Source organism: Eucalyptus grandis, chromosome 10 (assembly GCF_016545825.1).
Source record: "Eucalyptus grandis isolate ANBG69807.140 chromosome 10, ASM1654582v1, whole genome shotgun sequence".
Lineage (NCBI taxonomy): Eukaryota > Viridiplantae > Streptophyta > Magnoliopsida > Myrtales > Myrtaceae > Eucalyptus > Eucalyptus grandis.
Genome location: NC_052621.1, coordinates 4,713,945 through 4,727,436, shown reverse-complemented (window position 1 = coordinate 4,727,436; position 13,492 = coordinate 4,713,945). Strand labels below are relative to the sequence as shown.

The following is a 13,492-nucleotide window of genomic DNA, read 5'->3' as shown; positions in this document are numbered from 1 at the left end:
ACCGCCAACAAGTTCTTCTGTTTATACAACCATAATCGATAATATAGTACGAATATCTATGATTACAAATATTATCCTCAAACCGGTCAACGCCTATGCATAGACCAGAAAATTTTTATTGCACATCAAAAAAAAAAAAAAAAACATCGTCAATCAATGGAATCGCGGACATGACGCTTCTAACGTCGAATCAATCAAGATCCGTGCACCGGCGTGCAACTGGTGCCGTCAAATTTAAGAATACAACTAAACGGGATGATCAGCAGGAGCAAACACTACTTCAACTCCTTTTGTTTATGGCTCGGCAAGAACTCCTAATTTCGCCGGGCAAGCGGCTCTGGAGAGCACCCAGCTTGACCATGGCGAGGCCGAACCGAGCGGAGAAGTTGGTGGCATTGGCCAGTGTTGCCACCAGGGACTTGCTCAGCCTATCGAGCGCTAGCTCTTGGTCGATCTGCAGAATCCCTCTCCGGGCAACTATTTGCTTGTAGAAGGAATTGTCGACGACGAGCGCGCTCGAAGAATTCTGGTCCAGGTTCACGGTGTTATCGATGGTCGCGGTCTGCGGGCACCTTGGCCGGAGGGCAGCCACGAGCTTAGGATCCATGGTCGGGTCGGGCTTCCCCAATCCGTTGAAGTTGTAGAGCCGGTCTTGGAAGAGGGAGCAGTGCGTAATCCCGACAGTGTGGCCACCTGACGAAGTCCGAATGATGCGTATATAAGTTAAGTCCGAAGCCGTCTACCAAAAGCGATTAGTATAATTATAGCATACACCGTCGGTACCTAGAAGAATGACCATGTCGGAGATGGTGAATCCCTTTCGAGCAAAGGCCGAAGCAGCCTGAGAAACTGTCATGGAAGGACCTGGGAGATTCACATTTTGGGCCAGCGATATCTTGCCATCCAACCTCCCCGTTTGCACACTGTACCTTCCTCCTTTGGCCTGAAATTGAACGAAAATGAGTTTTCGAGATAGCATTAGGGCTAATCCGAACATGACACGACCGAATTCGAATCGGGTACGATGGGGTTTGAAGTAATTTTTCTTTCCATTACCAAAGCGACAGCGTCCCGAGTTGCCATGACGATGATGTCAGCGCAAGAAACGACTCTGGGGCAGATGGCCTCGACCGCAGCCTTGGCTGCGTCGATAAGATCGTAGCCCCTCACGCTCAAATTCGGCCCCGCCGTTTTCTCGCTCGAGCTCCCGTCTAGCAGGATCGACGCGTCACAGCCCTTCAAGGGGAAAAAAGGACGCAACATTAGCATCGATCGGTCATCACGACGGCTTTAGAGTACATCGGAAGTACGTGCTCTGGAAGTTGAGGATCGAATTATGCAAAGATTTACATACATTGACGAAGCAATCGTGGAACTGCAAGCGGAGCAGCGCGGCCACAATGGACGGGTCCTTGGAGAACCGGGAGGCCACGATGGTCGCGACCACGGACTCGACATCCACAAGGCCACACTTGCCTTTGTAGAACCCTGCCCGGAGAGCGGCGGAGCATGGGGGCGCGATGGTCGAGAGGACGAGAGCGAGGGCCAACGCCAATCTACTTCCCGTCGACATCGCCGTTCTCGAGGTCGTCGCGCTTACGGATTTGAATTTGGCCGCGATTTAAAAGTGGCAAGCCCTCCTCCTTCTTCTATATATGTCGAGAGAGATTGCAAAAATGAGCGAATTATTGAGATGAATGCGTTGCACGACCGTCGCGACGTGGGGTTCGAACTCGTCGAATGGCGCAGCTGTTGACCACCAACGTGCGTACAATGATGAAAACTGTGGCAAGAGAGAGATGCGTGCCTATGTGAGATTACACCTGTTTTGTTTTATACTACGCAAAATTGTCCGTGCACGGTCCAATTCAAAGGAAGAAAGCAAGACGCATGCGCGAATGATGATCTCTGGTTCTTCACGGAATTTATTCAGAAATTTCTAAATCTATTGCATAATGATCAATTTAACTCAAAACCTTTCAATTATATCAATTTAGTCATAAACACTTTAATAATTTATCAATTTACTTTTAAATTTTTCAATAATACAAATTTAGTCATAAATCTTTTGATGATTTGTTGATTTAATCCTTCCGGCTTCTTCTAGCTAGCAATCGCCAATCAACGTCGGCTGTTCTATAAAGTACGGCTAATGTTGAGTCGGCTGTTCTATAAAGTACGACTAATGTTGATACGCACAAATTTTGTAGTTTTTTTTTTCATGATTTTTTTCTTTTTTTTTCTTTCCTTTCCTTTCCTTTTCTCTTATTTTCTTTTTCTTTTTCTTTTTCTTTTCTCCTTTTTCCTTGCTAGCCATTGCCAAGCCTTGTCAATAGCCGACTTGTCGCCCTCAAGCAAGGGCCGCCCTTGTCGACCTTAAACAAGGGACGTTCGCATTTGGGCTGACAAGGGCAACCCTTGCTTAAGGCCCTCCTTAGATCTAGTGAGGGCGGCCCTCGCGAGGCCAATGAGGGTGAACCTCGCCAAAGGCTGTCAATCATTGACGAGGCCCGACAAAGGCCCATGGAGGGAAGAGGGGGAAAAGAAAAGAGTGTAGAAAAGGTAAAATATATATAAAAAAAATTACAAAAATTATTCAAGTCAACGCCAGTTATTCTAGCACTAATTAAATCGGCTTATTGGTGACTTCTATTCAATATTAGATTAAAGAAATAAGTTTGCAAATCATTAAAAGGTTTTGGATTAAATTAACATAATTGAAAGATTCATGATTGAATTAATCATTGTACAATTGGTTTAAGATATTTTGGATATTTTTCCCATGGTTCTTTCATGTGAGCATTTTAATGTTATTTTTGGGGTGATTACCACATGGTAGTCGGTTCCAAATGCTCATTTTTTGAGTGATTATCACATAGTGATCTGTTTTAATCGAAAGGAGACACGGTATAGATGAAATAGAGGATGAGGCGATCTCATCCCGCATCTTTCGATTATAGGTGCTTGAACCATCTCAAACATTGATGAACTCGGCTTCAAGTTTCATCACAAACGGCATATTCCTGCGACTTATATGATCATGGTCGAAATTAAGCTTCAACTGAACATTTTTATCCTGCATGCAAACTCATAAATTGTAATTAAATAAAATCTAAATGCTGAGGATTAATATGAGAACACTTCAAATCTTAGCCAATTCAAAAAATTGTGTCCCTTAGTAGAATTGTCGAACAAATGGATCGGGTTGAGTTTGAGTCATGCCACAAATAATCCAACCTAAATAAACTTAGTCAACCTGTTTTGATCTATTTCCATACAATACAAATATAATGATGTATATCCAACCCGATCAATATTGTTACAGCACTTCCATATTTAATCCAATCTACGAAACTCATTTCCAAAATGAGGTAAAAATGTAGAGTGAGCGAGCACAATCAAGTGAAGTGAGAAAATATGAAGAAAGAGTTATAGAGATGAGTTGAGTCTAAGTAATTTTTTTTTGGTTCAAATAACTATCGGACTATAAACCTATTAAAGTCTAATGCTAAGACTACATGGATCCAAGTAAGTTGTAAACCTATTTATGATACTTTTAATACACATATTATATTTAAACATATTTATAGCCTATTTAACACTCATATAAGTTTTTTTTTTTTTTTTTTTTGGTGGTCGAAAACATCCATATAAGTTGAAAAATGTGTCAATGACCGATTTAAACGGATTTGTCCCTAAATAAGAATTCAAGACAAATCGGGGGCATTCGCAGGGAAAAATGTGCATTGCTACTTCGACGAAGAGACGACCTTAAAGGGCATTTTTCTTTAGTTTTAATCGATCTTCACCTTTATTCTATAATCGCAAGGCCTTTGCAACTTAGTCAAGAACTTTGACAAAGTGCTTTCTGTACCGCATTTCGACGATCGGGGCACTAGCAATTTAGCTCATAAGTTTTACACGTTTTATATGGGTTGCATGGAAACGCTACAAAAGTGTTTCTGAACACTTTTGTACTTTTTTGTTCCCTCTAACAAAAAAAAGAACAAAATGCGTTTGGTTGCGTTTACATTTTTTTTGTTTTTTTGTTCCGAACAAAATTGGAACAAAAAAAGAAACACAAAAGTTGTTTGGAGAAAAGAAACACTTCTTCAAAGCCAAAAAGAAACGCTTCTCTTCTTCTCTCTCTTCTTCTTTTCTTCTTTTTTTCTTCTTTTTTTCTTTTCCGGCGGTCGCCGCCTCGCCATGGCCGCCGACCGGCCGTTGAGGGCCGACGACGCCCTCGAGGGTCGGCGATCTCGCCGGAGCGTCACCGGCCCGGCGAGGCCAAGCCTCGCCCGGCCAAGGCGAGCTCGGCCTCCGCTCGAGGGGAGATCTTCGGCTAGGGTTCGGCGAGGGGCTTCGGAGGATGGTGCGACGGCGGTGCGGCACTAGAGACCCGGGATCGACACGGGCGACGCGGGCCTCGCCGGCGGAGGGCGTCGCGAATGGCGTGGTGAGATCGGGGCGGCGTCGAGCTGCGGGCTTCGGGCGCAGTGCTCGGCTCCGACGACAGGCGGCGAGGCTCGGCCTCGCCGCGCCGGCGACGCCGAGCCTCGCCTTGGCTCGGGTGAGCTCGGGCTCGCCCCGGATCCGGCGAGGCCGAGCCTCGCCATGGTCGGGCGAGCCGGCGAGGCCGAGCCACACCCAACCACGGCGAGGCTCGGCCTCGCCGTGGCGCGAGGTGACCGGGCCGAAAGAAGAAAAAAAAGAAATGAAAAAATGGAAAATAAAATAAAATTATTAAAAAATTAATAGAAACAAAAAAGAATAAAATTTACCAAATGTGTTTTTATTCATTTTTTATTCCCCGAACAAACGTTACCAAACGCGTTCTTTTCGTTTCTCAAAACCGCCGGAACAAAATACTTTTTTTTTGTTTCGTTCCTAAGAACGAAAAGGAAGAGAAACATTACCATGCGGGGCCATAATATCTCATCTACAGTTAACTCATAGGTTTTGCGTGATCATAAGTAGCACCGCATCACGGGGCGGCACGGCCCGGCTCAGTCGTCGTCGTCGTCCCACTAAAATGTCACAAAAGCCCTCAAACTTTATGATAATTCGCATCAAAGCCATAGAGCCGCACTCAAAGCACAGTCCCGTCGCATCGGCATTTTCGTCATTTTCCATCTTCGCAAGGTGAATTGCCTAAACTGGCCCTCTCGGTCCCTCCAAGAAGGACAACTACCAGGGGCACTTTCGTCAAAGCACAACACTATCCGCTTCACGACCTCACATCGCTCTGCTCTTTCTATCTCGCACCGAGATCGACCCGATCATCTTCTTCCCCCCGGAGGCGAAAATACGGCGAGATCCGATGGGCAAAAAGGTCAAATGGTCGTGGACCTCCGCCGCGATCGGCGCGGCGTCCGCCACCGCCGCCACCGCGATGTTCCTGGCGCGGCCCAAGGACCCGACCTTCCACCTCATCTCCATCAGCCTCACCTCCTTCAAGCTCAGCCTCCCCGTCCTCGACGCCGAGCTCCTCCTCACAGTCCACGTCACCAACCCCAACGCTGCCCCCATCCACTACTCCCCGGCCACCATGTCCATCCTCTACGACGGCGCCCCCCTGGGCTCCGCCGAGGTCGAGGCCGGCTCCCAGCCGCCGAGGTCCTGCCGACTGCTCCACCTCCGGGGGCGGCTCGACGGGCTCGAGCTGGCCCACCACGCGCGGCGGTTCTTCGCCGACGTGGCGCGGCGGGAGATGGTGCTGGACGCGGCGGTGGACATCGCCGGCGTCGCGAGGGTCCTGTGGTGGGACCACCGCTTCCGGGTGCACGTGGACAGTCACGTGACGGTCGACCCGGTGTTCCTCGACGTGATCGAGCAGGAGAACACGTCGCAGCTGGAGGTGCTCCCGGCCTAGCCGCCATTTTTACGAAAACGCCCCTCCCGCGGATCTAGGCGGCCCCTGTAATTTTTCATGTCCGAAGGTCGGAATTGCTAATGTAATTTATATATTAGTATTAATATTAATCGGAAAATCGGAAGATTTGATGATTAATTATTTGAATTTTTCCAATCCCTCTATCTACCAAGTGTCTAATCTGATATTACCATGGTGATTGATTGGGGATTTTACTTTAAGAGCTGGACTTTGATTTTTTGGCTGAGGAAATTAGGAATTTTGATTGATGGTAAAGTGGATTGAACGATAACTAGGCAAACTAAACACGAGTGATTAGCGAAAGGGCTTTGATGTTACGCACCCGAGTGGATGGACTGGGGCGAACGTCCGATCTCGATTTAGGACCATAATTACTCTTACGGGCATTTCAACATATCTCAACTATTAAGACGTTCTGACCAGAGAAAAAAAAAAAAACTACTGTTAAGAAGTGTCTAGTTCATGTATACCATCTCTTTGACTCTTTGAGAAATGGTTGGGATGTATCGATAAGAGTTCTAATCAAGTATCTTTGTTCTCGTGCGACACTAGATGGCACGATACGAATTAGTCTGCTAACTTTGACTATGGCCAGAGTCGACCATTTTGTGCGTTTTATCTTAGCGTTGACCTCTCTTTTATTCTTTTTAAACTTTCGTGCGAATTCATAATTTGCTAAGGGAGCTATCTTGTATTTGGAAATCATATGCAAGAGCTCATGCGTCGTGTAAATAAATATGTTTAGCTAGTGAGACGTAATAAGTACAATATAGGAAAATTTGTCTAAATAGTCTTAAACCTATCACACTCTTGATAATTCGATCATAAACATTTTGATTTTATCAATTCAATGCTAAATCTTTTAATTTTTTTTAACCAATTGAGTACATCTTGTCAATTTAGGCAAGAATTCACTAAAATAGGACCACGTAAGATGCCCGTCGTTGATGTAAATAATTTTTTTTGAAAGAAATATTTTTTGAATTTTTTGAATTTTCTTCCTACCCTCTCTTGCTAGGTGAGGGCGAGCCTAATCCTCGTTATACCATGCCACGTAATACAGCTGATATCCACGTTAATAAATACCCGTCAAAATTAGTCGAATAGACTTAATTAGTACAAAGTCAAAAGTTTTGGAATTGAATTAGTAAAATTGCAATAGGTTTATGATTCTTTGAACAATTTTCCTCTGTGGTACAAAATCGATATTTAGGAAAAAGGACTCGTGGGATACTCATTTAATCAAGTCTTGCGGTGCTTCTCGAGCAGCCCGAGCTATCAAATTGCAAAATAAAATGAATGAATAAAGAAATGGCAAGACGATCGAGATTGATCATATCCATCATTCAATGTAGCACTCGATTGCAAAAGAGAGCGAGCCTTACTTTCCATCTTTCGCAAAGGACATCATTTGCGCATCGAATTCCCCAATCGAGGAGCTCGGGTAAGTCTTAATCCACCATGCTTCGTCGAGTAAATTCATTGCCTTAGGCCAACGTGCAACGATGGTGACCATAAATGAGCCATCGAGTGGCCGTGTCTTCCGGTCTCTGACAGCACGAATCGACACCCAATTACGAGCTTAGATTTTAGCGCAAGGAACCCGAAAAAGGCTTGGCGATCACGCGTCCAGGCCGGACATGATGAGGCCACGCCCACGGAGCGCGAACTCCATTGGACATCTTTAGATCTGTCCGCACGATTTCTCCTTTGTCTTGGCGCGACAGCATACCATGATAATGATGGCAAAGAGAGAGAGAGAGAGAGAGAGAGAGAGATTCCAGCTCCGAAAGGGAAGAAGAGCAGGTCAATGATCTGGTCACGGGAAATGCTTAAACCAGCAGGAATTGCGTACGGGATCTGACAATCTTCCTCCTCGACCCCGAAGTCCCTTTCGTGCGAGATTCAGCGTATTCAGTATCATTACCAGCGCGGGGCAAATAGAAAAATGGGCATTTCGAGACGGGGTGGAATTTGATATTTCTGGAATCTCGAGATCTCTCTCTCTCTCTGTCTTGTCTAGCTTTTAAAATCATTACAGCAGCAGGTGAACTAACTGCTCACGATCCAGCCAATTCGATCTCCCTTGCGTTTGTCTTGAAGGCAAAAGGGAGAATACACAGCAGAGAAGGCACGAGAAGCTTTTTCCATCCATGTGAAGCCTGGGAATGGAGCAGTGAACTGCGGTGAATTTTGAGATTACCTGAGGCAGACGGTACCTCTTTTCTGGATAAGTTAGTACGGGAGAATTCGTGGTAGCAAGTCCTGATAAAAAAGCAGAGTAATTTTGGCCGTTTCTCCAGGCAAAAAGCCGCTCCTTTTTTCCATTTAACCGATTTATAGACCCCCGGCCCTTTGAATTATCATTTTACTATATATATAGCAATATCGAGTAAGAGAGATAAAAAAAAAAAACTAATTTCGCGATCTAAATATTGACATTACTCTCGATATTGTATAATCTTTACTCATGGTCTTCTATTTTAAACTAATTTAGAAATTACTGTTTATAATGAGTTATGAATTACGTGATTAACTTTTTCTTGGCGTAATCAATTAATTAATGTGAATTTGCGAAACGCATCATATTTCGTTTTTCCTTCCGCTTGTGAAGGGCGAAATATGACACTCATTAAATACGAAATAAGAATAAAATCAGGAGGAAAATAAACAAATACAATTTGAGAAGACTCAACGCACATATATAAATAAGCCCCCAAAGGAAAAAACAGTTTCCAGTTTCCACCAATAACCTCCTCCCTCCCTCCCTCCCTCCGGAATCATCTTCATCTTCATCTTCAAGACTGTTCTTGGCCTCGCATTCCTCTGCAACCAAGAAAATCAAGATCCCGCTTCAGTCTCGTGGGGAAGGGAAGAGCAGAGCAATCTCCAGCTCGGTGATCCCTCCGGCCCCTCTCCGGTCGCCCCCGTTCCTGACTCGCAGACCCACTTCCGGGAAATCCGCAAAATTCCGCCTTTCCTCCGATTCCCCAAAAGGGAAAGAAAATCAAGAAAGCAAGTAACCGCCAATGGCCGAGGTCCTCCACTCGCCCTCCCACTTCCCGTCCTCCCCGGCCTCCGCCGCCGCCTCCCCTTCCCCTCCCTCGTCCTGGGCGCCCCGCGGCGGCGGCGACGCCCCCGGCGACGCGTCCTCGCCGCCCTCCTCGGCCGCGGCGGACTACGGCGGCGATTCCGTGGCGGCGGGTGAGGAGGATGAGGAGGAGGAGGAGGAGGAGGAGGAGGAGGAGGAGGAGGAGGAAGGGGAGTGCGGCTCCAAGGAGGGGGAGGGCCGGGCGGCGGGGAACCACCACCAGCTCTCGCTGCTGGCGCTGCTGTTCGCCATCTTCAGGAAGTCCCTGGTCGCGTGCAAGAGCGACCGGAGGGAGATTTGCGCGATGGAGATCGGGTGGCCGACCAACGTGCGCCACGTGGCCCACGTCACCTTCGACCGGTTCAACGGGTTCCTCGGTTTGCCCGTCGAGCTGGAGCCCGAGGTGCCCACGCGTGCCCCTAGCGCCAGGTGCATTTCGGATTTTGGCCTGTCATTTTCCCTGTTCTTGATGTCGCCTTGAGCGTTGCTGTTCTTGGGATTGCGATTTTCTATCTTTCGTTCTTGTCCTTTTATGTGCTGGAGATGACTTTCTTGCGTGTAAGTGTAACTGCCGTCGGTTGCTTCTGGGTTATGAAACTATGATGGTCGCTTTTCTTTCTAATGCGTTGCCTATGTGAATTTCGAGTCATCAGCTTAGGATAGTAGTAGTCTTATTCAGCATTTTGCCATAAGAGGCATGTACTGTAGAGTGTCAACTCAGAAGATTGCTCCCATTTGTTTTTATCCGTTCTTTTTAGGAAATCTTGCGACGCTTAACATATGGATGCACTCATTGGAAGTTTAAACTTTGGTCGCAATTCGAAACTTTTCTGGGTAGTTTTTGGTAGTCACTATTGGAGGACTTTCCAATTGATCTACAGAATAACCCAGCAATGACATTTGAGGACTAATCGTAGCATTAAGTTAGCAGTCGCTACTAACTCTGGTTTAGTTCTCCAGCGTATTCAGTCCTTGCTTGTTTACGGTTTCTTTCATCTTTACTACTAGAAAATTGGCATTTTTTAGGATCATATTCAAAAGTTTCCTCCTTGTGGTCTTTTAGAACAATATTCATTAGTGTCCTTGTAGTCCCTGAGATTATGTTGGACTTTGCCAAGCTCTCTTCATTTATATGTGGATTAAAATATAATCTACAGAGAATGAAGCTGTAAGACTGTTCACACTTCACAAGAAATAAAGGGTCTTTTGAGTCATCAAGTCTCTGTTGGACTAATAGATTAGTAAAGATATAAATAATGTGTCTTCTGCAAACTGCAACTGACAAACAACTCAGAATGGTCAACATTGTCTAGACGATTAACCATTTGAAGTGATCTCCTGAGCCTAGTTATTTTGTTCACATCAGATTTTATGATACTATCTGCTTTTGTTGAGGCTTCAAAGTCTAGTGTTTTCTGAGTAGTTTTTATTTGTCCATATCTTCTGTGAGAACAGTCACCAGTTGTAACTAGATGGATTCTTTTGAAACTTGTATCTACCCTGATCCAATATTCTTGAACCAGTGCACATGTTTTTGGAGTTTCAACGGAATCCATGCAGTTATCTTATGACTCTAGAGGGAACAGCGTGCCAACAATACTGTTGCTTATGCAACGAAAGCTGTATTCTCAAGGAGGTTTACAGGTTCGTCATGATTTTCTCTCTTAGCCCATGATCATTTTCAAGTTAGATCCGCTCTCATTTTGCACTAGAAAGCGGAGATAGCTGTTCATATATACCAGGTTTCTGATTGATTTGCATATATTCAGTTCCTTTTTGGCAGCAGTCAAATTCAAGCCAGTTTAATTTGTAAATTTATTCCAGTCATTACAAGTGTTTTTTATTCATGCAGGCAGAAGGTATTTTCAGGATAAATGCAGAAAACAGTCAGGAGGAGTCTGTTAGAGATCAATTAAATAGGGGAGTGGTACCAGAGGGCATCGATGTGCATTGCCTAGCTGGACTTATCAAGGTGTAAGCTTTGATCACTACTGCATAAGCTCTTACTTCTTTTCCTCTCTGTAGTAGCATATTTTATTTTATGGTCCCAATACCGCTCACGACCTGCCAAATGGTTAAGTTCATGGATAGGACCATGTTGGAGGAATATATGTCACGTAACTGGTCATCTTCGTGTGATATTTGAAGTGGTATGCGTTTTTCTTCCTTTTAAATTTCTCGATGAGGAGACTGGATAAGGGGAGTGTGAAAATATTCTGAAGGGGAGTGGGTAAGTGCACTGAATAAAGCATTCTACGGTCTAATGCCATTTTTTATTTTAAATGCTGCATCATATGCCTTCTCATTGGGATTTGTTTTGGATGCATCATGTGGTTTTCTATCTTCTACTAAGAATATGCCAGGTACCATCATCAAAAGGAGATCTCCACAGTGTCCAAGAATCTGGTCTGTGGTCTTTATCTATATAGAAAATGATACTCTCCTTGATTACTTTATTCCTGCAGCTCAGTCAGACCTACTTTTTCATGGTGTAGACCATGCTTTGCGGCACAAAATACTCTCACCTTGAACATGAGGAGATGTGATGTGAAAAATTTTGCTTAGTTGTCTCTTGACATCATACAGTCTAAAGATGCAAATTAAGATCCCAACATAATGTTTATACATGGCGAGTTTTAAATTTATTTCCTCTTTGAATGCATGATCTTTACATGCAAAAGATTTAATTCCATTCTCTCATATCATTAGAAGATTAAGTAGACTTATCCTGTGTCAAATTGCAGGCATGGTTTCGAGAACTTCCGACTGGTGTGCTGGATCCTCTTTCACCAGAGCAAGTGATGCAATGCCAGACTGAGGAAGAATGTGCTGAACTTGTGAGGGTTCTACCTCCCACAGAAGCTGCATTACTGGATTGGGCAGTCAACCTGATGGCTGATGTTGCTCAGATGGAGCATTTAAACAAAATGGACGCACGCAATATTGCCATGGTTTTTGCTCCAAATATGACTCAGGTTAATTTTCTTCCATGGGCAATTACCGGTCCGTAAGTATAGACAAAGGAAGTCATGTTACTTCTGTTCTTAAATTGTGAAAATCAGCATTTGGCCTGCCTGCTTTGCACAGTTGATTCATGGTTTGGTGCTGCCATATAAAGTAGGTCTCTTTTCATCTTTCAAGTGCATTTCCATCAGACATCGCATACTTCAATGAAGGTTTCTCTTTTGAAATGGCCTGCAGACGCTGCATTATGCACCAGTTTAATTTGATACGGTGGGCTCATGATCTCATTAACGACAAAGTTGATTGAAAGAGAGGTTGTCATGTAGATATAAGAATCTCTGCATTAGGCCAAGAACTTTTAACATGATCAGTCGCATCTTACAGCTACCGACAAATCATGTAAAATGTTTACTTTATTGATTGTGTTGTCGGGAATTGAATGATCAAACATGGAAAAATAATCTAGAGAATATGCTTTAGGTGACCATCTTTATCGTATTGCAGATGGCAGATCCCTTAACTGCTTTGATGTATGCTGTCCAAGTGATGAATTTCCTCAAGATGCTAATATTAAGAACCCTGCGAGAAAGAGAGGACTTTTCAGTAGAACCAGCTCGGGCTTCCAGTCTCGAGCCTTTTGATGAGAGTGGACACCAGAGTCCTTCTCAGCCCTGTCTAGGAGATACTGCTCAGGATAATGAAGAAAGCGAGCAAGTTTTCGCTGCTGAAGAACCCGATACGGATGGCTCCTCTAAATCAGATGAAAAGGCGAGCGCCACCGAAGGAGAATTATGTCGTCATGAGGAGGTGATGCAACTTGACATTTTTAACTGTGAGACGGAGGCCAAAATGTTTGGTACTATTAAAACCGGAATCCAAGAGGATGGAAAGAAGGCCAGCTTTGGCCAATCTAGTGAGATGGACTTCGAGAAGGGTCTTTCAATAATGGACTTGCATCAACCTGCATTCCAGGTGACGATGCCTGTAGAGAAGAGTAGGGTGATTGGTGGCATAAGCCGTTTAGAGTCGAGAACAGAGTGGATTGAGGCATGGAGATGAAATATTTCTGCACTTCTAGGAAACAAGCTTCTAGATGACCTAATTGAGTGTAAGTTTGTATGAATCGGAGTCGGGGGAGGTTCTGTGAATGATTTGTGTTCCTGTTTCGCGGTGCCAGATTTTAGGGTGGTTGTGTTTGATGTTGTGACAACATTCCACTTGTGATCATACTAACTCAGTGGAGATTCATCCGTCTTTGCTTGTCGTTTGAACCCTGTATTGCTTGAGCTGCCGTTTATTGTGGCACTGCTCTCTCTTCCCATCCAACATAAGCACTTGCATTTCCCCATATTCAACTATCCTGGCTAGAAAAGGACAAGTCCATGAAATGAGTGCCAAAATTTATGGTACAATCATGTTGAAGTTATTTGGAGTATAGTCAGCATGCGGTACTCCTTGTCACTGGCACTGTCCATCCGACTCACACGGACAGTGTCATTAACCTTGGAATGCATCTGCGCCGCTCTAGAATCTAAAGCAATGCA

General features: G+C 44.6%; 3 protein-coding genes across 3 annotated transcripts; 2 read left to right on the top strand and 1 right to left on the bottom strand.

The window, feature by feature from the left end:
• Positions 1-1,613, bottom strand: LOC104421312 (peroxidase 60). Its single transcript, XM_010033226.3, has 4 exons — positions 1,355-1,613; positions 1,057-1,236; positions 784-943; positions 1-693 (listed from the first exon to the last, which is right to left on the bottom strand). Exons 1-4 carry the CDS (start codon positions 1,571-1,573, stop codon positions 281-283), a joined length of 972 nt encoding a protein of 323 aa, XP_010031528.1. The 5' UTR covers positions 1,574-1,613; the 3' UTR covers positions 1-280.
• A 3,633-nt stretch (positions 1,614-5,246) lies between these two features.
• LOC104421304 lies at positions 5,247-6,093 on the top strand. Its single transcript, XM_010033217.3, has one exon. The coding sequence runs from the start codon at positions 5,321-5,323 to the stop codon at positions 5,870-5,872; it is 552 nt and encodes a 183-aa protein (XP_010031519.1). The 5' UTR covers positions 5,247-5,320; the 3' UTR covers positions 5,873-6,093.
• Positions 6,094-8,638: 2,545 nt separating this feature from the next.
• Positions 8,639-13,296, top strand: LOC108955653 (rho GTPase-activating protein 1). Its single transcript, XM_018863748.2, has 5 exons — positions 8,639-9,413; positions 10,508-10,628; positions 10,837-10,956; positions 11,729-11,959; positions 12,453-13,296. Exons 1-5 carry the CDS (start codon positions 8,923-8,925, stop codon positions 13,005-13,007), a joined length of 1,518 nt encoding a protein of 505 aa, XP_018719293.2. The 5' UTR covers positions 8,639-8,922; the 3' UTR covers positions 13,008-13,296.
• Positions 13,297-13,492: the final 196 nt, after the last annotated feature.

Excerpts from the sequence above, each read along its gene's own strand:
- LOC104421312 (XM_010033226.3), bottom strand. The coding sequence starts at position 1,573 with ATGTCGACGGGAAGTAGATTGGCGTTGGCCCTCGCTCTCGTCCTCTCG. Across the intron at positions 944-1,056 it reads CTCGGGACGCTGTCGCTTTG|GCCAAAGGAGGAAGGTACAG; the intron begins GTAATGGAAAGA and ends GTTCAATTTCAG. Across the intron at positions 694-783 it reads CGACATGGTCATTCTTCTAG|GTGGCCACACTGTCGGGATT; the intron begins GTACCGACGGTG and ends GGACTTCGTCAG.
- LOC104421304 (XM_010033217.3), top strand. The coding sequence starts at position 5,321 with ATGGGCAAAAAGGTCAAATGGTCGTGGACCTCCGCCGCGATCGGCGCG.
- LOC108955653 (XM_018863748.2), top strand. The coding sequence starts at position 8,923 with ATGGCCGAGGTCCTCCACTCGCCCTCCCACTTCCCGTCCTCCCCGGCC. Across the intron at positions 10,629-10,836 it reads ATTCTCAAGGAGGTTTACAG|GCAGAAGGTATTTTCAGGAT; the intron begins GTTCGTCATGAT and ends TTATTCATGCAG. Across the intron at positions 10,957-11,728 it reads GCCTAGCTGGACTTATCAAG|GCATGGTTTCGAGAACTTCC; the intron begins GTGTAAGCTTTG and ends GTCAAATTGCAG.